The sequence below is a fragment of the Zosterops lateralis genome (genome assembly GCF_965231275.1).
Source record: "Zosterops lateralis genome assembly, chromosome: 2".
NCBI classification, from domain to species: Eukaryota; Metazoa; Chordata; class Aves; order Passeriformes; family Zosteropidae; genus Zosterops; species Zosterops lateralis.
Genome location: NC_139763.1, coordinates 97,318,631 through 97,343,793, shown reverse-complemented (window position 1 = coordinate 97,343,793; position 25,163 = coordinate 97,318,631). Strand labels below are relative to the sequence as shown.

Below are 25,163 nucleotides of genomic sequence, written 5' to 3'. Positions count from 1 at the left end.
ACACTCCTTTAAAGGTCAGTAAATCTATAATTATATTAATTTATCCTGTATATTGAAAGCTCTCACCAAAACAACTTTAAAACGCAGGTCCAGTTTTCCTCTTTATAGAATGAGATCCCTGGATGCATGTACAAAACTAACAATTGGACAGGGGAAGGAAAACAGTTCAGACAAAGCATCCACTCTGAAATGTTTAAAATAATTTTATTAAACAATCGTGTTTTACATGTCATCAGACCTAACCCCTGAAGTGCAAAAATGTTTCTGAGGTATTAAGACTGGAGGAAAACAGGCACAGTATTGGTTGTTAGGGATATCGCCCTACAGCACAGTGGAATTTGCAAACAACAGGCCTTTATACAGCATTTGCAGGATCAGAGAAAACTGAGAACAAGACTGCATTTGTCTTTAGCCTTGAGAGCCAAAAAGCCCTGATCATTAGCCAGTTCTGTCACATCAGTGAAGACACAGACATGCTTAACACAGGATGATGATAAATATCAATGAGGTGTTTCTAGGCCAATATGTACAGTACATGAAAAATTAAATTTAACTGCTGTATGTGTGACCAAGATCCCAAACTGTCTATCCAGTCCAGCTTAATATGTTGTGTCTATGGTGGCCTCTCTAGTACCAGCATTTTTGTCTGCACAGCTAAGCCACTGCCTTGTGCTCCTGTTTGAGGGCACCTGTCACTCACACTCATCTCAGGTAAGTCTGATGCTCATCAGATTATCTAGAGGCAACAGCACAGTACTGCTTGTAGCCTGTTATCCTTGTAGTTGCCCTCTTCCCCTCATCCATGCAGTGAACAAATCTAACTCACACAGAAAATCTGCTAAAGAAACAAGCACTGATTGATCACTCTTTGTGTGGAAATGAAATGTTTATCTGAGAACTGAAAAAACTCATGAGGCAAAACTTGCCAATTAACTTAACAATTAGTGTATCAGTGAGAGTTTTACTCAGTTGTCAAATTGTGCTCCAGAAATAATTCTCTGTGAAGAAAGGTTGGGTGATACTTGATACATGATATCTCCGCAAGCCAATGGAAGATATATTTAAGGAAATGCTTCCAAATTGCAAATAAGTAAAAGTCACTTGTTCCAAGCCTCTCTTAGGTTATTTTTAGCCAAGACAGCTGAAAACAAATTCCCCCTGAGACACACTTGTTTTTGTGAAAAATGTAATGACAAAAGAGAAGTTATCCTTATCCTTACTAGGTGTTTATGAACCTATGAGTTTTTCTGAATATGTCAGCCTTTGTATTAAAGTGACATACTTGGAAAGGGTCTCATCTGCAGCCTTGTCAGCTTTTAGACCTTACTGAGCAGATGAAGACATGAGCTCTACTGTCAGCACATTCATGGGCAAATGTCACGCAGTCTGACCGCAAACACAATTGAGATTCTCAACGTTTTCTAGGCTTGTTACCAACATCGCTGCCGCTTGCCTACACAACATCATCTAGCAAATCTACAAATACAGAATAGCTGGAACAGAAGCTGGATACCACTGGAGTGTTGCCTTAATATTACTTTTTAATGGAATCATATTTCACAGCCGAGAAAGGCAACCCCAAACAAAAAGTGCAAACAAATCATCACTTTCAGTTGAAGACTGGGTTCCGGATGCCACTCAGGACTGAAGTGTTGGGCCAGTTTCTGTGCAGGAGAGTTAGAGAACATACCAAAAAGAAAATGCTTGAAATTCCTAGGACAACAATGCCTGAAATCAGCGCACTGGTGACTGTGTTCATCTGGAAAGGAGGTCCATTTGGGTGAGCTGCAAAGAGAAGAAAACTTCTCAGGTAAGATCTGGTTTTGTCTCTCATGAGTGCCAAACATTTCTGCCTTCCCCTTCCAACACCCAATATACTGTATAATTGCAATGAAGAAACTAAAACTAACTGTACCTCAGAATGAGCACCAGTCGACTTGGATAAAACTCACCTAAGTACATTTTGAAAACAGCTATTAATTCTTTCAATATCAACCATGCTGGGAAATAAAGACATGTGCCTTCTAAGGCATTATCCCTCATGTGCTAGTGACCGACCTTGACCAGTGTTACTCAAGGCAAGACTGTCATTATCCAAGGACTTTTCCAAGGAGGACTATCAAGGGAGGTGTATAAGGCTTTGTGGCCTAATCAAGTTAATTAAAGGATTTCTTCCCCGCTATCACTATCTACATTTCAATTCAAAGTTTATACAAATCAGCAGACATGTCTGGCACTGGATATCAGACATTCTGGAAGCTTGTTATACACCTTCAGAAAGGGCTTCTTAATATGTTTATCAATTCTCAGCTAGAAAAGGTGACGTATTTAATACTTATTGCAGCTCAGCAAGCTGTTCATGGACAAGTTCTAACATAATGGGCCTCATACATACACAGCCAGTATTGTGTTTCCCAGCAGGAGGGGGAAAAAAGCATTTGAATACGCTTTGAATGGCAATGAACATTTGCCATTACCCGTGGTGGAGAGTGAGGTGAAATGACAACACAGTCTTCATGTGAGAAAGCAGACTGCTCCTCCCAGAAGCAGCCACCTGCCCTCAACACCATTAATCCCACCCTCCTCACCCAGCCTGAAAGGAAATCTGCACTGTTGATCTGGTTACCCTCCCCTTCCCAACACCGTGCTGCTTTCTGAGCACTGCAGCAGGAACCTCATCTCACTCCACCTCTGTGCTCCTCACAGGGACAGCAACAGGCAAAGGAAAGGCTGTTGCTCTGGTATGAAAAGGCTGCTGCTTTTGTTGGATGGGAAGGAAAGGTAGCAGCCATTAACACAGAAAACTGTGTGCAGCAAATAAATAATTTGCTTTTTATTACTTTAATTATATCCATGGGTAGGAGCACAACAGGGAGCAATTAATTACTGGGAGAGCTCTCCCTCACAGACAAGAACAGTAGCTGCTTTCATATGTTCTAAATTGAGTAAAGAAAGGAAAAAACAGTATTAGATTTCAGAAGAAATACAAGGTGGAATTGCCCAATCCTTTCTTAGTTATCAGCCAGTCCTTGTTACCAGCAGAGAACAGTAACAGATGGGCTGAAACAAGTGTTCCAAGTGCCCAAAGGAAAAGCACCCTAAAACTTAAAGAGATTATCTCCCCTGCAGCCTATTTCCTTCACTGCCCTAGCAGGGCACAAGTTCTATCCAAGTTTCTCTTTGTGTGGTTAAATGCTAGGAGAACAGGAGCTGAAGCACTGACTTTCTGGTGTGAGAAGTGAGATATGAACCAAGCTAGGCTGCACCATAATAACAATTTCCTGCTCTACTCCTGTGTGGCACAGGCAAATTTTACTGCTTAAGTCTGGTTTTGCATCTTGTGGCTACAATGTACCCTTCACCCTCATATGCTGTAACACCAGATCTTCATTTCAATTTCATCACAGGAATTAAAAGTTTTAATGAAGATGGTGCTGGGTGAACAAATTAAACTGAGAATTCCATACTCACCAATTGCTTTCTTTTCAGAGCATGTTGGTATTGATTCATTTAAGAAAAAAAAAAAATTAAAAAAAATCCCAGTGCATAGCTATTAATCAAAAGGGTTTGTCCTTCCCTTGTAAACCCTCTCTTACGTTTCTTGGAATTCTGATTAACTTACCAAGCTGTGAATTGTTGGTTGGTGTCTCATCTATATTTAAAAAAAAAAAAAAAAGAAAAGAAAAAAAGCAAAGCATGTGTTATATTTTTAAAATACCTCTGCCTACCACTTCCCCTCTTGCAACACAAAAAACAATAGTTGTAGCTTTATCTTAAAAATACATCAGATCTACTTGTGACATTGACCAGCAGCATTTAGCATCTCTGTTAAAATATGTATGACATCATTAATTGCATGTCATTGCTTTATTTTAAATATCAGGAGATCTTAAATATAAAGATCTTAAAAATATTGATCAATATTTTTAATGTCTTGTGGAAAAAAAAGCTAACATCACGTTAAATCAGGAATCTCTTAATTGAAAATGTAGCCAGTTCTTTTGTCTTCCTCAGTAACAACACAAGCATAAGCACAATGTTATACACAAGCCCCTTCACTTAATCATATTAAAAAATAGCTCTATAGGAAAAAACTTACAAGTTTTACAAGAAAAAATACGGCAGCAACCATAAATTATTACAAAAAAGCTCTTTTTGCCAAGTTCATTTTCCTCTTGGCAGTTACATAGTGGCTTTATATTCAGGGTAACATTTGTATTTTGTCTTCAGTTTTTACTTACTTACCAGTGTCCATTTCAGAATTACATTTCTTGTCACTGTTTTGGGCTTTTTTTGTGCAATCAGTAAGCACAGTTCGTGTGTACATTTGTTTTGAGCAGCTGTCTCCCAAGCTTAAGTGAGACATCTGTCAAAAGCTACATAATTTTAACTTCACAACCAGGTACCTGCTTTGTTTCCATACAGACTAAAGCGTTTTCTTCTGTGTACATCTCCTGTAATGACTTATTTTAAGTTAACAAAAAAGAACAACGTTTCTCTGAAAAGAGCCAAACGTAAAAAATATGAGTTCAGAAATGCACAAGAGAAGGACCAGCACTCTTGCAGCAGCACTATTCAGCTCCTACCTGGGACAGCTGCAGCTCCACCCTAAATGAGGGAAATGTAGGGTTTCTGTGCAGTCCTACTACTGGCCTATGAACTGTGGTGAGGCAGGTGCAGGTTTGATGGGCTCTGGACAAATGTATTTGTGCTAAAGCTTGGCAAGAGCTGGCCTTGAAAACACTATGAGCACTTCCATCAGCATCACATCAGTGCAAGCCAGCACTACACCCCAGTATTGCTCACCTGAAATTTACTTAAATTTTTAAAAAAAAGTCCTAAATTATCCAAATTTATCCAAAACTACTCATCATCCAGATAGTTTTGGTTAAGTTCTCACATGATCTTCCCCCTTTTTGTTTGTTAACTATAGTATTAACAAATTTCCTGGTTCTTATGAGCTTATTTTCACAATGGGAATTGACAGCAGGACTAACTCCCTCTTTATGATCCAGAAGAAAAAGAGAAATGCAAGTCAGATTGAGGAACTTTCCCAATGCCACTCATGACATCTGTGGCAGAGTTTAGAATTGAATCCCCTTTTTTTCAAGTACTTCCCATTAAACCATCCTTCTGTCAGCATGAGTGGAATGCTCCAAAAGCACACTATGAAGATGGAGAAATCAAAAAAGCTTTACCCACTCACTTTTAGAATACATCTAAAAAATTGCTTTCCTTTTTTCACCCTTATTCATGATTTCGTCTAAACAACCTCAACAGTTGTCATGAAATTATAAAGTTATTTATCCTTTCTTCGAGGCCATTAAACATCCTTCAGATCTCTTTGCTTGAAGCTAAGCAGTATTTAAAGGTAACTGATAAGAATCCTATTTTTTTTTTTTTAATTGTAAAAATAGCATTCACAGCATTTGAATCATGAGCTATATTACCTAGCAGGGGGTGCTCATGTAAGAATCTGTATCTAGTTTCCATTCCTTGCCTAAGGCAGCCTTACTCCAGCACGCTTGTTTGGCTGAGCAAATCCATCATTCATTTCCCACGTGTACCCATGCATACAACTTTGAAGTTAGTTCTTCCCACTTTTTCCTGACTAATCAGATGGCAGCAACTCAAATGGGACCACGCATAATGCAAAAAATCACTCATTTTCATTGCAGAAATGCTGCTCATAATGGAGCCTATTTGTTCTAGAAATGGTCTCTTGTCAGGTGGTTCCCCATTCTGGAGGGTCAGTTGCTCTCTCTGTACTCAGGAACAACTTCTTGGCATTTAAAGAAGGATTTTATTCTCAAGTTTTAAATTAGTTTACCTAGCCTAGGTTCAGTCCTCCTCTAAGCAGCCTAAACCTAAGACTGCTCAAATCAGTTGCTTAACTGCAACTACTTGTAAATTCATGTAATTTGTAAAACTTAAACAGCAGTCACGTAATTTTTTTTCAGAGACTGCAGATTACATTTAGAGCTGCCTTTTGGTTTTTTTCCTAAAACAATTGGCAATAAAAATGAAAATCATGGAATTTCACCCTCAATTTAAAGCAGTGGATTTATCCCACTGTTTAAAATTTACAATGGTTTTGTCCCATTTCTTTCTTATAGCTGAATCTAAGAATAGGGTGCATTAATTTTAAGCCACACATAGATAAAAACCCAGAGGGAAGCTGGAAGAAATGGTGAATAGAAAGTGACAGTGAATATTCATTATCCATCCAAATTAAATTGCAACACTGAACATAGTACCTTAAATTCTATTAACTCCAGTGAAATCTGACAAAAAAAGAAGTCAACTCACTGAGTCCGGACTTTTATAATGACCTTATATGTATAACAGTATCCCACAGTGATTTTATTGGAGGAGGAAACATGTGAGAGCCAAATAAAAATATTAGCTCTAAATTTCTACCAAACAAAGTAGTAAAAAATTTAGTAAAAAATACTCAGCAGTAGTAAAAACCACTCAGCAAACTCACAGAGAATTCACCCTTTAAGTCACTGCAAATTTACGTTAACCTGCAAAACATTTCCCCAGTTTTCTGAAATTCCTGCAGTCCATAGGGAAAGATTGTTTATGCCTACCACTCCTGGTAATGATGGGGCCAGCAGAGATGACAGCATTGCCAGATGTGCTCTGAGGGTGCCAAGTTGTCCTTCCACCAGTGTCTCTTTTTTCTCTGTTACTGCAGATCTGAGTGGTCAATCAAAACAATCACAGATTCAGAGTGGAACAGAACTGGGGCCTTTGTGTGGTTCCTGATGTAATGTGAACTCTTGGTAAGTAACTTTGATTTTATTTCTTGGTATGCATTAAATTACTTTGCAATAAAAACATCTGCAATCTTGCCTAGAAGTGCATCTTATAAATTCCTGGCTTCCCATTTTATTTTGCCTCACTTTGTTTACAAAACTGCATTGCTGTTGCGTACAAGATCCATCTTATAGTATATTAAATTTTCAGTAGTTAATTTCCCAAAGCTATGTTTACAGACAGTTTTCCCCAACAAATCCATTTTGCTTGACAATCCCTAATCTAGCAAGCTTCTCAAGTGAGAGTTTGCACATCTTCCATGGAGTTCTAAATAACAATGACACACTAAAGCAATCCCCAGCACTCTCATCTGGAATCCGTCTTTAACATTTGTGACCCAGCATCTACCTTAACCTAGGGTGCTCAAATATGTTTCAAACAAGAGCATTTCCTTAGTTTCAGCTTCTCGTGAAAGAACATCAAAAACCTCAGAACATAAACTGAATGCAAAATGAATTACATAAATGTGCAATATTAAAATGTGAAATAACATACAAAATTTCAGGACTATACTGAACTGAGCACACTTTAAAATTCTAGATGGGAAGTCATTCGGTGGGAAACAATACCGTGCTCTGAAGATATCACAAAACTTTGTGTTAATATCTTCATTGAAATGTTTCCATTTCCAAAATATCTCTGCTGTTCCTGATACTCGTAAAATTAGTTAATTTTAAATAAACATAACCTCATGAACTTCAACAAAAGAGTACTTTCCAGATGATAAGGGATATGATAAACTCAAAGTGACATGGTATTTTTTTTTCACTACAAGAAACTTTCACAAATTTTCCTAATCAGTATAACAGCACTTCCTATAGCTTTATCTTTTCCACAAATCATATTCTAAGATATTTCTCTTAATCCACTATGGTTATGGATACATTACTACTATACTAAGAATATCAACCCAAAAGCCATCTCGGAGTTGTTACTTTTAAAAATTAAGGACGACAAGGAAGAGAGGTCATTTCTCACATAATTAATAACCTGTGTTTTGCAGATCTAGTATTATTTTATCTCCAGATGACAGTATTCATTTCCATATTCTTCATCAGCTGTTTCACATTCCTTCAGACACAAAAAACATTCTTACTTCAATCTCTACAAGTCGCTTTCATTCTGTGCCATCCAAACTTCCATAACACTTGTATGCAGAACTCCAGTGTGCCTATTTTATATGCAGATAATTACAACTTACTGGCACAAGGAAGGGACAGTCATCTGCTCTGCAGAGCTTCGTCACACAGTGAAGGAAGACCGTGGACATCTTCTGGTTCTTGTGCTTCACAAAGCGGAACACCTCGAAGGAAAACCGCCCCATTTGACTCTTGCCGTTCTCAATTATGGTCGTCTGCGGATCCTTGTCACAGCTAGTTTTTGTAGAAAAGAGTGAAACTGGGATGAGCAGCTCTGTTAGTATCTTATTCTCTTACCTGAGAATAAGATAGCTTAAGCAGCAAGCTCAACACTTTAGTTCCTTGGAAAAGAACACAGTGCGAATATCTGCGGACACAATCTGCCTGTTAGGCTGCAGCTGGCTGTGCTGAAACACATTCCTACAAAAACACTGTTTTGTTTTGCAGCACCACAGCTATAACTAAGGTACCATTTAATTCCAGTGCTCAAAGAAACTTGAGACCTGAAGCAAAAAGCAGTCAGGTACGCTAACCAGCATAGACAGTTAACTCCAAATGAAGACAGTACCTCTCCAATAGGTGTCACGGATAAAATTTAATCTGAGATATTGCCAAGATGCTTTTCAAAGTTAAATTAACGTTTTTACAGGAGTAGAAGTAGGAGCACCTATTTATATTTAATCATTGGCTTAACTACTTTCCTGGACTGAAGTCACTGATGTTTTACATCACTGTCATTCACCACATTCACCTTCGGTGAAATAAAGGCCAGTTTAGCCATTCACTTTAAGCATTTATGATATCTCTAGTAGAACAACTTTGGATATATGCTTTTCTACCTTCACATTTCTTATGACTTGACAACTGATTCTGTGTTTATGTTCCCACACAAAGAAGTTCTGACATGCTTTCTATAAACCTAGCCTTGGTCCTGCCTACTAATGAATGCTTAAACTTCCCCTGCAGTTTAAGAAACACTACTGAAGAGATTTATTTTTTTTTTTTTAAAGAAAGACCAATAAAATATTGGGTTTGCACAGGACCTACCTGAGGAAAAGATCATATCGAATATCATCACTAGGATTGCCAGAGGGAGTGGTGTAACAATAGTCCATCAAAACATTCCACCTGCACGGGAAGTAAAGGAATAAATGAGGGGAACTGGCAGTGCAAGTGTGGGGAGGTGTGAGTGAGGTGAGATGAAAGAACAGCACAAAAAAGCATACCAACAGGTAATGCAGGCTGTTACAGCAAAACTGAATTACTGTATTGAGCAGGTCACATACGATTCATCCTGCTTCTTCAACTACTTAGAAGATTAAACAGCACAACAGAGCAGTAGAATTTTATAAATCAAATCATTTGGTCTCACGTAAGTCAACCACCACACCAACACACACTGGTGTGTTGCACATTTCTCAGAAATCACGGCCACATAGGACCAGAAATCAACACCAATCCCCTTTTAAAAGCCCTGGATTTTCTCAAGTGATCCAATAGAGGCCTTTTCCTAAATAAAAGCAATATAGGATTTAAAGTATAATTCAGAAAAGCTTTCATAACAAGAACTGCAGCAAAATATGCATTCACTGCCAAGGACCTGACACCCTCCAGCTGAGAGCAGGGATTATTGAACACCAACCATTATTTTGAAATACAAAAAGCTATGAGGAAAGACAGATGCTTCTAAATCAGGTAAGTAACAAGAGCTGAAAAGCAAGCAAGACAAGAAATAATGCCCTTTATGGTACCTGCCATCAAGGTTGGTTGCTCTTACAGCTGCATATATTTTGGTTTTCAAAGGTAAACCTGTACTTGGAATAAGGAGTTGCTGGCTGTAGGTTGAATCCTGTAAAACAAACATTGCCTCAATTGTAACAGAAATTTCACTCTAACAACCCAGCTGCATCCAGACTGAGCTCTCAGCAATTTTTCTGACCCTTCTGTGTAGAACAGTCATTTACTTTGTCCTCTCTAAAGGAAGAAACAAAAAGCACTGCCAGAGAAATTTCCTATAAGTTTGTCTAAAAGACTGCCTTTGCCCCATGCAACAATTTGAGAGAATATATTATTTAATAAGGAGATTAGATCAGTGATTAAAGAAAACATATCATTCATTGACACTTCAACAAGTCTCCCAGAGCTCACAGGCAAACATAGGAGCTGCTCTGGCTTTCTAACAGAAGCTTTACTGGGTAGTCACACTGCACTCTTTCCCAGGAAAGGTTGCTAAGGTTATTTGAATTAGTGGAGATAGCAATGCCATGAGATGTTACATATTTTAAGCTGTAGCCTGGGAGAACAAAGACATTCTGTGATGCAAAGTGTAGTTTCTATGGAAGCTGGCTTGTTGAAAACTAAAAGTAACAAACATTTTCATTTAAATTCTAGTATTTCAAAGGAGCTGTTTCAAGGAAGCTGTATTCAACATAAAAGTTGGGAATTCCCCATATACTACTACTTAAATATAGCTGTTTTAGTGGGACTTTTTGTTTAAAATCTAAAACATTAACGTCCCTTTAGCAACAAAGCCATGAAACAGATCTGTGTGACAGATATTAATTGAGAATATCAAAATGCATTATCTGGTATAGTCACTTATGACAAACACATTACTAATGCAGATAACACAGTGACCCAGCACGTTGAGAACTCTCATGAAAGGTCAAAACTCTCAATACACTTGAAAAAACCTGGTTAACAGGATTCCAACCAGGTTCATTGTGGCAAGACCATGGCAAGCAGCAGCTGACAGCAACAAGAAGGTTACACCAGAGACCAAGTGATTTTTTTCAAAGGTAACGATGCCAAAATTAACAGCATGCCCAATATCTAATCTGTGCAGTATCAGACACCTTCAGGTGGGTTTGCCTCCTGTCTAATTAATTATACATTTCTATAACACTTAGCTCTGCCACATTTTGAAACTCATTAAAAAGTGCAAGACCCTCACTATTACGCTCCACAGTTGCTCTTTTATTCTTTAAGAGCAATTTTTATTCATTTAGACAGGCATTTACAAAAAGGCATAAAAGCACATAGCCACTTAGGCTCTGTGAAAGACCATTAAACATTTTGCTATTAAAATCTGAGTCTACCATAACAGCTCTTCTTATCTTTCCTAACAATGAAATGTACTAGTATCACAAAGTAAATCTAAACAACAGTTTCTGATGGAAGACAGAGGTAAGCTAAGAAGACGAAGAGTCAAGAAATAACAGTGCAGGTAAATTTGGAGAAGACAGCTGCTTGCAGTCAAGAAACACATCTTTACACCTCCCCTCACTAATAGCAAGGGTGGACATGAGCCTTGAGGCCCCTCCCCAAAACCAGGACTGTGGACAGGGATCAAGTGAGCCCACAAGACAGCAGGTGTCCAGAGGCACTCCCAACAGAGAAAAATGCAGGCAATGCACAAGCTGTCCATGTATTCATCCAGCCCTGGGAAGCAAAGCAGAAGGGCACATCCACCACTGGAATCTGCCAGCCTTAGCAGTATTATTCATGACAGTGCTACTCACTAGGGCAAATAATGTGACTGCCATCAGGATGAAAAGACACCACTGTTCATAGTCAACTTGCAAGCATACAGGGGTGGGCAGGATGAAAGCACATTTTGGCATGGGATAACTGAGGAAAAAATGTGCTCAATATGACCATCAATAGCATTTATTCCTGACTGATGATCTGGGCCCTGAAAGGCAGTCAATATGCAGTGGTCATTGCTTGGCTTAACTGAGAAATTTGCCTATCCTCATTCAGCCTCATCTTTTTGATCACTGGTTTATTTAAAAATGAGAGAACTATAATCATCATTTTAACAGATTATAGGTTGTTATTTGGAGCTCTGCTCTTTCAAACAAACATGATTTTTTAGAGCATGCCATTGAAAAATGTCCTGTTGCAATATTTATAGCTCATTATGTTCAAAGCATAAAGCATTGACTTTTAAATCAGTTGCATGAATTATAACTCAGCAACACGATGGCATGAATAATAATGCAAAAAAAATCGGATTCATAATTTACAAAAATGATGCTTGATAGATTGAAAAATTGATATTTAAATCAGGTATTTAAAATGTATGAGTAAAAATTTTAATCAACACAAAAATATAATTTCAGGGATTAATGTTAAGTAGAGGTCCTTGCATTTTTCATGTTTTAGTGTCACCAACCCATTTTACATGGTAAAAGCTTTTACAATAATGCATATTCAAATTATCTATAACATAAGGAAGAAGGATTGGATTAAAACTGTTTTAATTATTAACCCTTAAAATCTTTAAAGTCCACACCATAAGGCAATATATGCATCGGGCTATAGATTTGGAACTGATACATCCTTCACAACATTCACAGATGATCAAAACATTCTGACGAGGCTTGAGCATAAAAATACCCCAGGCAAACTGCTACAGTTCATTGCTATGGGAATAGGTCTGGAATAATTTTACAGAATACTACAGAGTACTCTCTGTTTCAGCACAAAGCACCTATACACACACACAGAAACATAATAAATGCAAACAAAATATGCACTCTGGAGTATGATTGTTGTGGCTACAATTGATTAGTCATGTGGCACTACCAACTGAAAGCCAGAGCTGTAAATTTAGGAACTGTATAAATACAGGACAAAAAGACTGAGTCTGTCCCTCAAAGGCCAGCATATAAATACAAGACAGCAGGTACATGCAAACAAAAAGGAAAAAGGAATTCAGAGATGAAAGATGCCTGGAAGAAAGGCTTGGCTCATGGGAGGAGTGGGAAAGAAACAGCACTCTATGGAGAGGAATCTATACTTTGGTCTGCTGAAACAGTTTCTATCCACATAGCACAGAGATTAATTTAGTCCAGGTAGTAATACTGTGTTTTATACTCACATTGTAAAGCAACAAATTCAAAGTGCTGATAAATGTACCATTGTTCTCTCTTACAGAAATAGCAGCTGATGACCTACAACAAAACCAGAAACAAAAAACCATCATGAAGAAAGATTCTTTATTTTTGTTTTTGTACACTTCAGTGGGTTTTATCATTAAAAAACTCAATGAGTCATATCACAAGGAGTTAATTTATGCATTTGGGTTATAAACTTCAGAAACAGGAATTTATAGTGGAAATACTGACATTTTTAACTATGCAAAAAATAATGGATGCTACTGGAAACATGAATCAGAAAAATAATTAGCAGAGAGGAAAAGTGACAAAAAGGAACTCACTTTACATGATGCACAAGGTTTACTCATGGAAATATTTTCTCTTGCATTCTATATTTACAAGCTTGCAAGGTATTTCATAAAGAATTTTTTTTTCCTCTACTATATTTTTTCAGAAGAATATCTGAATTTTAAAGGAAGTTTGACATTATCTAAGGGTCTCCTCATAATGGCAGTTCTTTATAAACTATATTATCTCGTATAATGACACTACAGAATTTTCTTTTTCCTTTCTTTTGGTGCTTTTTCTTGTCCTTTTACTCTTAAACAGCCAAAAATTGCTACATGGACAATGCTGTTATGGCATGCCCATATACAAACATGGGAATGAAACACACAGAAATGAAAAAGGACACTTACGAAGCCAGCTGGGTGTTGTTGACCAAGTACTCCAGTGGGTAGCTACAGCTAAATTTGTACAGGAGCCCAGGCAAATAGCTGATAATCGTTGGTGGGTCTGGTGTGTCAATATAGCCTGAAATATTTCCTATCTGTACCACTGAGGTATTTCCATAAGCATTGATACCTCGGGCTGAGGATACCTATTGAGGAAGACAGAAAATTACTATTAGCTGAAGTTAACTGTGGGAGAAAAAAATCTTAAGGACACTGATGGTAATTTATCCCAAAATATCTCCACTAAAACCTTCAAAAATTAATTTGGTTTAATAACATCTTCCCTGTGTTCTGTTTTTCACCTCCCTGGAATCACTTGTATAAAATTCACAAGCTGTTTCCTTGTTCTTAGACCAGACTTGAGCAACATTTGAAAAGAATTATGAATCTTGGAAGCATATTTTTGTGGGCACTTTTTTTCTCTTCATTCGCAATGAATTAATGCAACTTACTGGGAAAAACTAAAGCAATTTTTCTATTACAGTTAAAATATATTACTTTACAATGAGCTTTCATATCAACAAAAAGGCTAATACACAAGCAATTTAATTCACAGAAACAATATACTCTCACTGCTGAGATTTGGTTTGGACACATCAAAAAAAAGGTATTTTATAAGAAGACACAAGCCAAGCAGTTGAACTTTGAGTGTGTGGCTTTGTTTACATTATACATTTCTAAATCTTAATTAGAAAACTATAAACTGACAGAAATTACAGAGCTGAAAAGCAGTACAAACTTAATGCCAATGTAACCTAAATTGTGTCCATGGGTACATGCTTTTCTGTACTGCTCAGCTCGCGGAGTATGCAGAGCCTGCAAAGTCACAAAGCCCTTAGGAAAACTGAGGGACACTTCCCTCCTGGGATCAGCCCAGCCCCACTCCATCTGTAACTACTGATCTGAATTAAGGAGTGGTTTAAAAACAGCTGAGACGCAGCACAAATTCCTTTCTCTGCAGGCATGTACACTACAGGGCAAATTAACATGGCACTGGACTTCTCCTGCAGCATTTCTTTTGTATAACTGTATTAGCAAAACAGATGTCCTCAGTAGCTTTAAAACACACAGTTTCTCAAAAAACCCCCACCATTTCATTATGGAAGAATCATCCTGACCTGCATGAGCTGTAACATTTTGAAGTAAATAGCACAGGACACACAGCAGGAATTTTGATTTCTTTGTCTACCGAAAATACAGAAGCGGGTGAGCATTTTGCTCACAGTGTACTTAGTAATTTTCTAAATAGCACAAAAATGTTGAAAATAAAGTTTTCCAGGATCTGAGTTTTGCCTAAACAGTACAGGCTAAAGTAGTACAACCAACCACAGATTTAACTTCCTCACTACCCTACACCCATAAAATAAAAAGCTGAGTCTGCTGTATTACAGAAAGACCTGGGGTTTACACAAATTCTGCCTGAACTGTTGTCTTTCCTTTACTTTTATTGAAAATTAGCTTGAAGGTCTTTGCTGTGAAACACTGCCAAGAAATGCAGGGGGATTGTAAAACTCCAGTGTGGGGAACATGATAAGAAATGCTCCCTGCTCCTTTTCTTTCTTCATTTGGGGCACAGCATGAATAAACAGAGAGGATGGGGGAAAAAATTTGGGGTATATTTTTAGCAGCTGCTACTTTTTCTTTGTATTCAGTGCAGCCTGGTGGGGGACTTCACAGGGAGCTCCAATCATTTGGATTTATCAGACTGAGGTGGGTCTTTTTGTTTTGTTTTTTAAAATCAAGCTTTTATGATCATGATCATATAGCAAGTTCAGGGAGTTTACAAGGTGACCAGCTACACAGGAATAGGAAGAAGTTGCTTCCTGGAAAATTCTCCTACTGCAAATCATGGAGCTGCTACAGTTAGAAAAGACATTCTTTAATTGGCTTAACTGTTTTTTTTTTTTTTGTTGAAATTTTAAAAGAAAACTCAGCCTATGGGAAAAGAGGTCACAGAGCATATCAAACATTTCAGCAAAATTATTAGAAACAAAACAGGGTACTTGTTATAAAAACTGACAAGGATCAAGTACAAATAAGAATTCTGGAGAGAATAAAAGCCTTGAAAATAATAAAATTTTAAACTTTTTTTTTAAGTTATTTATCGGTACTTTGATATCAATCAATGTGATACACACAAACTGAAACTCTCCACTTCTGCAAAATCTAAGGCATGGTTAGGAAGAACTTTAGAAATACCTTGGAAAAATCTCATTCTTCCATTGAAAAAATACTTAAAATTACACTTTCTAATCAGAGGACAAATGTGTGTCCCACTGTATTTTCTAAATAGTAATCAAGATTATAAGTTACCAATTTTGTCTGGTTTTCTTTGATGCATGCAATATTTTTCTAACTGGGTAAGACAAAGTAAATATTATCTATGAAACATACAATGCTGTCAAGAGCATCCACTGGATCCTATGTATCCATAGCCATGCTACAATTTTGCTTTGACTTGGTCTTACCACTAAAGTGTTTCCACAAGATTCCAAAGTACTCAGATTGATGATGAAAATGACCACTGCTGGAAAGGTGTTGTTATTGATGAAGCCCCTGCAGTGGGCATCCCCATGTTTCCCATTCAGTGCCAGATCTGTCTCAGAATAACCAGAAAAAAGAACTGTGCAAAAATTTATCTTCATAGTAATTGTCTGTACTCCACAGAAAACATTGATATCTCGCTCAGCTGCAAGAAAAACAGGGAAAGACATTGTAAGAAGGCTTGAAGTAATCATCAGACAACTATTGTAGCAGTCAGTCTAGCAGTGTGACTTCCAATCAAATAAATTTTTAGATTTCATCACAGCAAAGTATTAGAATATAAAGGTAGGAATTGCATTAGACTGAAGAACAGATTTGACTCTATCACTTCACTTTTTTTAAAGAAAAAAGCCAAGAATTAATATAGTAACATAGTGTAACCAAGCAAGAAATACATTAATCCTGCAGCAAATCCTTTAGCAGCACATTCATAACACGAAACATTGCAACAGAGTAGAAAACAGCAAGCGGTTAAATATTTGGAGTCTGATTAAGCAGTCCCCTTTGGAACAGAAATTTCCAGCAATTTGGAGAAACTGAGAAGGCCAAGCTCTGCCTCCTAGCCCACTCTGGCATGGAAACTGGCTACATTTTTTCTGAGTTGTCTGGAGACCACTTCATATGAGATCACAGTCTCAGGCAGTGCAGACTTTGAAGTACAATCAAGAGCATATCAGAGTAATTTATTATGATCTTTCTAAAGTTGTTTTTTCCTGGGTTTTCAGTTTGGATTTGTTTTTTTTCTAAAGGACTATCAACTTGAGCTTTAATGAAAAATCAGTTGGCTCTTGAAAGACAATGATCAATACCACAAAGCATCTTGCAATCTTTCATTCTGTGCATTATGACAACATAAAAGACCTAGAAAGCAGCAGCTGTTAAAACTGATCAATTTTTGAACAGCAAAAAAAAAAGCCATCTTCAGACAATTTGACCTTTTATTCAAAAGTTCTGAAGATTTTTATGTACTGAATGGAAAAGCATCAAGTTCAGATACAGCCACAAGCAACAGATTTTTTTTGCTTTAAAGCTCTAACATTGCTCTACTTTAAGGTCTTCTCTGCCCATAGATGGTTGGGGGGGTTGTTCTGATGTTTTCCCCTAGTGCTTTACAAAAATACATACTGCATTGTGTTAAACACAGACATTACTTCTTTATAGAACTAATTTATTGCATCTGCCTAAAGATTAAGGGCTATTAAAAATTGTAGAACAACTTCAGTCAATATTGCACCATTAAACCTGCTAAAATGAATTGTTTCACTGCACAGTCACAGCAGAGAGGAAATGAAATTTCCATTACAATGAACTAGTTCTTCCCGCATGGTACAGGAGCACAAGCAGTTTAATTTAGACAGCTTTAATGGTGGCTTTCAAGCCAAAACAATCAAGTGCCGAAAATAACAGGCCAAACTGAGTCAGTCCTGAGCTAATGCCATGATAAATGTTACTCACTGGGTGTAAATTTGGGCACAAAGGTACTGGAGGCAAGACAGGAGTTGAAGTGATTTGGCCTGAAATTCTCTTAGTTTGTACACAATCATAATCCCACTAATGTGAAACACAAAGATCAGGAAGCAGCATGCCTTGGTTTTCACTGCAGAAGGACTATTATGATCCATTTAATGAGAGTACTAAGGTAGAGGGGCAGTACAAAAAGGGGAATGGCAAAGTGTGCATTTATGCTTCCTTGGACTGATGCACAAACAGTCAGATTGTAACCAATTGCAGGATGTAACAACATAGCTCAGTTAATTTTATAACTCGCTTCAAGCCGTTTCAAAAAGTAGAATAATAACTCCACCAATTAAGTTACCATTACTGCTTGCAAAATTATCATTTGACACTGTGGGAAATGAGACCATACCATACAAAACTAACTTTTGCATGATACAGGAGGATAAACAACCTTTCCACACTTAACCTTTTTTGCCCACTACTTTATGAGGCAGTATTATTGCCAAATTAGTCCATTCTAGAAATAAACATTTTTTGTTCAGAAATTTATCTGAAGCCAGTCCCAAAGAGATCTAATGCTCCCTTAAATGTTAAGTATGTAGCTCATTTCTTCACAATTTAGGAAGGTAAATATTATTCCTGTATAACGAGAGAGAAAGAGAGAGAAAGAGAGAGAAAGAGAGAGAAAGAGAGAGAAAGAGAGAGAAAGAGAGAGAAAGAGAGAGAAAGAGAGAGAAAGAGAGAGAAAGAGAGAGAAAGAGAGAGAAAGAGAGAGAAAGAGAGAGAAAGAGAGAGAAAGAGAGAGAGGAAGAGAGAGGAAGAGAGAGAAAGAGAGAGAAAGAGAGAGAAAGAGAGAGAAAGAGAGAGGAAGAGAGAGGAAGAGAGAGGAAGAGAGAGGAAGAGAGAGGAAGAGAGAGGAAGAGAGAGGAAGAGAGAGGAAGAGAGAGGAAGAGAGAGGAAGAGAGAGGAAGAGAGAGGAAGAGAGAGGAAGAGAGAGGAAGAGAGAGGAAGAGAGAGGAAGAGAGAGGAAGAGAGAGGAAGAGAGAGGAAGAGAGAGTGAAACCAAAACCGAAAGTGAAACCAAAACAGAAAGTGAAAGAGAAAGCGAAACTGAAAGTGAAAGGGGAAAACGAAAGTAAAAGAGATATCGAAAGCGAAACCAAAAGAGAAACTGAAGCCAAAAGAGAAACTGAAAGTGGAAAAGTGAAAGTGAAAGCAAAACAGAAACTGAAAGAGAAAGAGAAACTGAAAGTGGAAGAGGGAAAGCGAAAGTGAACGAGAAAGTGAAAGAAAGGGGGGAGAAAGGGAGGGAGAAAGGGAGACAGTGAAACCGAAAGCGAAAGTGAAAGTGAAACGGAAAGTGAAACTGAAAGAGGAAAAGTGAAAGCGAAAGAGGGATCAAAGCGAAACCGAAAGAGAAAGTGAAACCAAAAGTGAAAGTGAAAGCGAAATTGAAACCAAAAGAGATAGTGAAAGCGAAAGAGGAAAAGTGAAAGTGAAAGAAGAAAAGCGAAAGTGAAAGTGAAAGCGAGAGAGAGAAAGAAAGGGGGGAGAAAGGGGGGAGAAAGGGGGGAGAAAGGGGGGAGAAAGGGGGGAGAAAGGGGGGAGAAAGGGGGGAGAAAGGGGGGAGAAAGGGGGGAGAAAGGGGGGAGAAAGGGGGGAGAAAGGGAGAGTGAAACCAAAAGCGAAAGCAAAACCGAAAGAGAAAGTGAAAGCAAAAGCAGAAGAGAAAGTGAAACCAAAAGTGAAAATGAAAGAGAAAAAATGAAAGTAAAAGAGAAAATGAAAGTGAAACTGAAAGGGAACGTGAAACCGAAAGCGAAACTGAAATGTGACCCTAAAAACGAAAGTGAAACAGTAATCGGATGCGAAAGTGAAACCGAAAGCAAAACTGAAAGTGAAAGAGGAAAAGTGAAAGTGAAGGATATCAAAAGCGAAACTGAAAGAGAAAGTGAAACCGAAAGTGAAAGATAAATCGAAACCTAAAGAGAAAGTGAAAGCAATAGTGAAAGAGGACAAGCGAAAGTGAAAGCAAAAGTGAAACTGGGAGAGAAAGGGGGGGAAGAAAGGGGGGATGGGAGAGCGAAAGCAAAAGCAAAAGTATTTGCATTCCTGCATTAAAAGCTTCTGATTTTCTGGGTGAGAGGAGTGATGGTTCAAAGGTTAGGGCACCCAACTGATGAAGCCATAACTGTAACGGCCTCTCTGTCACAGTTTCCACACATGCAAACCTCTTGGTTTCTTTCTGACTCAAATCACACAAGCTGTCTATAGCCAGCAGTGCTCATGGATGTCTCTCAAGCAAGAGAGTAAAGCTCTAGAGATACACAGATCCTGCAGTGACAGAGACCATCTTGAATTATGGGCAGACTCATGGGGGCAAATGCTGGCATCTCCACAGCCCACTTCTGCTCTGTTACCCCTCCACACACTGACAACTTACCCCAGGGTAGGCAGCAGAAAAAAACCTCAGAGGACAAGAGTTTTCCATAGAACACCACTGATAAAAATCATCCCATCAGAGGAGGAATGAAAACACATGTGCAGTACAAAACCAGTTTCTCCTTATGAACTGTTGTAAATAACTTAGCCAATTAAAGGGAATTTATTAAATACTCAAAGTATAAGTTTTGGGAAAAGCCACAAGCAATGCGGGGTCAGGCCAGGCAATCGGCACTGGGTGAACCAGATTTGAAATCTATCGCTTCAAAACCCTGTGGTTCACCACTCCTGGTTTTGCAGGGTCCTGTTTTATACTTTTTCAGCTGAGCAGGAGTGGGAGGGTCTCCTTGCTCACCTTGTTGTTCAATATCCCTTTAGCATATTCATGTATTTTCCTTTTCTTGCTGCCCGTCTGATAAAAAGCTTCCTGAAATTTTTGTCCTGGAATAAACATCTTTGGCAATGAATATTATCTTATCGTTGGTGCATATTGAATGCATATCACTAGGGCCTTGTCAGATGGAAAAATCCTTTGGAATAAACATTTGTGGAGACAGCTTATCCTTGCTTGGTGAATCCCTCTTTCCTGATGCAAATCTCTTTTCCTGTGACCGGCTTTGGTTACACAAATGCTGTAGTTTTTAAATTATTTTGCACAAATTATCTTGTAACACATATTACATGAACGTCCTCTTTGATCAAATCACTGCTTTGATATTGAATTAAAATCCAAAGTGTATGTGAAAAAGTTGCAACATTTCCTCAGTCCTAAATTCTCAACATGTACTTAAGACAAGAACCTCCTGAACCAAAACTGCATGTTCCAGCTGGAGACAGACTGCTATGACTCTATGCCCCAGAAGCCTTCTAAAAGCTACGCCTTACTGCAATGCAAAACTAAAGTTTTTCCCTATGCCATCATTCCCTCTGAATGATGGCAAGATCTAACCTAATTATATATTCTCTAGAACACATCTATTTTTGGTTAAAAAAAGAAAAAAATCACTGCATTTTCAGTCTACTAAAAGTGGGACTATTTTTCCTTCATTCCTGATGACCATTGCATACCTGGTCTCAAAAATAAACCTGCAAACTGCAGAAACAAAAGTTCTGTCTGATTGTCATCCTATTTATGCAGCACCATTCCTATGCAAGAAGTCACCTAAACGATGAATGATAAAAACACAAACAAATGAAAAATGGATGAGCTCCATGGTTCCTCTAGGAAGGCTTCATTTGTCCTCTTTGCTGAGGACATGTTCTGTTTCTTATCAACATTTAAAGAAAAAGAGGAGACAAACTTCAACACCCAATGGCTTCTCTGGTGTCTGCATGCCATGCTTGGAATTCCAGCTGACAGCAATAAAGATTACTTGTGTGAAAAAAATAAGGAACAGGAAGAAAATCTATCCATAGCCAGGCTCTACGAGTAGTATTTCAGCCTGGTAGATACTGGGTTTAAATGTTGAAAATGTTCTCCTTTTTGATCTCTCTCTCACCTCTACCCTTACATATGAAGCCCAAGGGCCCTGAGGCAGCATCTCCAAAAACCACAGCCTGAGCCAAGTGCTGGGAAAGCCAGCAGAAGAAGTCCCTTTTCCCTGCAGAGGCTCTCTCACCCATCTTCAGCAGCCTCTCAGCTCCAGTAGCCCCAGCTCATTTCATAGCAGACCCTTCTGCATATTGAAAATAACATGTGTCAAATCTGGGGGGAAAGGAGTTCATGGATTTTACCTCCATTACAGATGCACAACTAACAAACAATTATTTTTCTTTCCTAGCTCTCAAAATCAACAGTAAAACTGTTGATTAAATCCTGGCCTTTGAATCTTTGCTGCCTTGGATGACAAACAAGAAAAAGCAGGAAAAAGCAGGACTCTGCTCTTAGCTCCTATGGCCAGTGAGGGGTGATTACAATTAACTTGAAAAAAATCTGTTTACTTGTAAGCTAGACAGGTTTTCTGCCAAGTCAATGAGATTTGGCAGACATGGAATCTGATACGACTCATTTTTATGAGGCAGAACTGCAAGAGGCCCCTAAATATCCTCAGGAAGAGATTAATTCAATTCACAGGTATCACATTGCAAATAAACATTAGCAAAAGCAGGTGCAAAAAATGACCAGAGAAAAATTTTACAACATAGAAAGAGGAATACAAACTTTCCTCTATCTGCTGCAAACCTCTCAAGAAGGCCAAAACAGGGACCAAAAAAGCCATGATTACATAAGAAACTCAAAAAGGTAGCTCTGAAGCAGGTGGGCAAAATTCACTCACACTTCAGAGGCAAACATGTAAAAATCGATGCTAAGAAGGGGAATATATATTTATTTATAAATTTATGTTTATATTTTATACATAAATATGTATTATATAATATATATATATAATAGAAGGGAAATATATATGTGCACACAAGTAGCTTGTGAAATACCCAGCTAAACTGGTGTTTAGCTCTCTCAGGAATGGAGACAATATATTTGATCTTCTTTGCATGTCTTATTTCCCTCTTCCTCATGTTCATATTGATTAAGTGGAAAAGAATCAAACCCACTGCTGGTCCTTATGTCAACAAAGCACCTAGCAGTGTGATAGTAACACAGGAATCAATGAACAGACTTTCTGCCTTCTGCTGACTTAAATTTAATAAAAGAGCTGACCCTGTCTGAAAAAAAAAAAAATCAAAACTTTTATTCTTCAGAAAGCAACAACAGGAAAGGTATTACAGTGTAATACTACACTGAGTGCTCATTACTGAACTATTCAATTCAATCACTATCTCAGAAAAACAAGATAGGAGAGAGACAGTATTCACAGCCTTCTTTTTATTATTATTATTCTGCCCAAGATACAATTGAAGCAGGAAGGATAAGCAATGTAATAGAAACTAAAAGGATCCTTTGCCTGAGTAAACCCTGATATCATGCCACTAAGACTGACATTTCATTTCTATTTCTCGTATTAACAGCTCTGAACATCCAATATCCCCAAAATTACTTCATTCCCATTTTCTTAGAGGAAGGAAAATACATCATCCATAGACATAATACCATTGTTTCACCTGTCCCTAATCAAGGACTTAATGTTGAAGTGAGGCACTAAAATTCTGCCATCAAGTTAATTTTGCTTAAAATAGATAAATTTCTTTATTTTACTAAAAAGATATAATTATATTATCTTACCTGGGAAAAGAAAGCTATGAAACCCAGACATGAAAGAAAATCCAGTTAGAAGTGTGAGAGTGTTAAATCTATAGAGAACATTTACAACAATAGGAGCTCTGGTGAGTGTCCTGGACAGTTTAGAGCTCTGGCAAAAACAGGTCAAGCCCCACTTGTGCGAAGGGAATTGTTTGCCTTGCTACCAGGCTGAATTTGACCCATTGTGCAGTTAAGAAGAAAGTAAAGTGCAGCATTAGGCAAGTTCATTGTCACAAAAACACTTAACACTCACTTAATGTGGAGTCCTACCCCCAGGCCTTAGACAGATTTAAAGCTCTGTATTTAAAAATAAGCACTGCTTTGAACCAAGACAATAAAGAAGCCATTAGGAAAAAAGTCTATTAAATACTTACCAGGAAACCTGCTATGGAGGTTAGCATCGCAGTTGTATCCATTGAACTGAGCAATCACTGGAAGCACTTTAATCGTCAGCAGGAGCAGCAACCATACCTGTTCCATTGCAAAACCTAGCAAAACATTAAGTGGTTATTACACACATCTGTTCACTGTATTAAAGATGCTTACTGCAAACATTCTATCACTCAGGAGGTGATGGTCTCCAGCAAAGGAACTGGGGATAAAGCTCACGAGCTTGTGGGAAAGAAGTCACGGACAGCAGGGCCCATTTCTCTGCTCCTGAGTAATGTGCAATTTCTGTATACCTCTACAACTTTTAATCATAACTTGTGGCAAAATGAAAGGTACTCAAGGATACTAGAAAAGGGGAAAAAAAAAACTCAACTAAAATATAGATAGATTAGAATTGCTTGAATATTTAAATTCCAACTAGTTTTTCGATATTTCAGTGTAAAAATTCCTTGAGAAAGATGTCTTGGCTAAAAATCAAACTATTGTTCCAAGTAATGGAAAACCATAGAGATAAATGGTTAGCTCAGCAATTCTCAGGCTCAAGATCTTAGAATGAAAATCTGTTCATATCTATTTGCCAAACATTTGTTCTTTGCAGCACAAATGCAATTAAATTGAGCTTACACAAAGAGCTGTTACAGGCACTTGCATCTACTTGAATTGTATCTGGCAATCAGAACACATGAATTTGTAGTGTTCTCAGTAAAGATTCCTTTTGCAAGGAAAGCTCCAAGGTGCAATACCACACAAGGTATTTACCACAACCAAAAAAATCCTCAACTTCTTATACATGTCTGTCAAAAGCATCCCAAAATATTCAGATTTTTGTCAGTGAATCCAAGGGCACTAATTTTTTGTTTGGCTTATTTTGTTTGTTTGTTCAGGTTTTTTTGTATATATAAGATTTTGTCATTTTAAAGAATATAGCTGCTGATGCAGACCCCAAATGTGACAATGCTCTCCATTTACCTAGACAGGAACTCAGCAATTCTAAGATTTAGGAAATTGCTTTCTCTAAGACTACAGATCACCTCTCTCCAAGTGGATAAGGAACATGTGCAAACTCCAGAGATGTAGAATAACTAAATTCAGCCATACCTGGCATGGGAAAGGACTGTCCTGCATTGCTGAGAAGAGCTGACCACACCACATGGATAGGACATTTGAGACAAACCCTCAACTCCCAGCTGGATCTTTCAAGGCTACACAGCAGCCTCTGATCTACTTCTCCTCAATAATGCAAAGGCTTTCACTGATTTTCAAACCATGCTCATTTAATGCTCTGCATGGAAAGACAGACCCTTACAGGACACTCCCACGTGCTTTGTCAAAGAACAGATCAGCCCCAACAAAACAGAGACCCAAATTCTTCTAAAAAGGCAAAGGTATGTCCAAGTGTACAGCCAGTAATTCCTGTGAAGTTCTGCTTGGAAGTACATGGAATAAAACACAGAACTGGAAACAGCAGCTTCCAGCTAAGCATGCACATTTGGGAAGTCAGGTGTAACTTTTGCTATTATCACATCCAAAAGTATCTCTCCCATCTAGTTCT

At 38.0% G+C, this 25,163-nt stretch overlaps 1 protein-coding gene across 1 annotated transcript; it reads right to left on the bottom strand.

Annotated features, from left to right (window-relative positions):
- Positions 1-1,609: 1,609 nt before the first annotated feature.
- ZPLD1 (zona pellucida like domain containing 1) lies at positions 1,610-23,704 on the bottom strand (the record flags this gene model as incomplete). Its single annotated transcript, XM_083854503.1, has 10 exons — positions 23,596-23,704; positions 16,047-16,267; positions 13,543-13,724; positions 12,847-12,919; positions 9,713-9,810; positions 9,009-9,089; positions 8,024-8,195; positions 6,594-6,702; positions 3,623-3,652; positions 1,610-1,785 (listed from the first exon to the last, which is right to left on the bottom strand). The coding sequence occupies exons 1-10, from the start codon at positions 23,699-23,701 to the stop codon at positions 1,610-1,612; spliced, it is 1,248 nt and encodes a 415-aa protein (XP_083710629.1). The 5' UTR covers positions 23,702-23,704.
- Between the last annotated feature and the right edge of the window lie 1,459 nt (positions 23,705-25,163).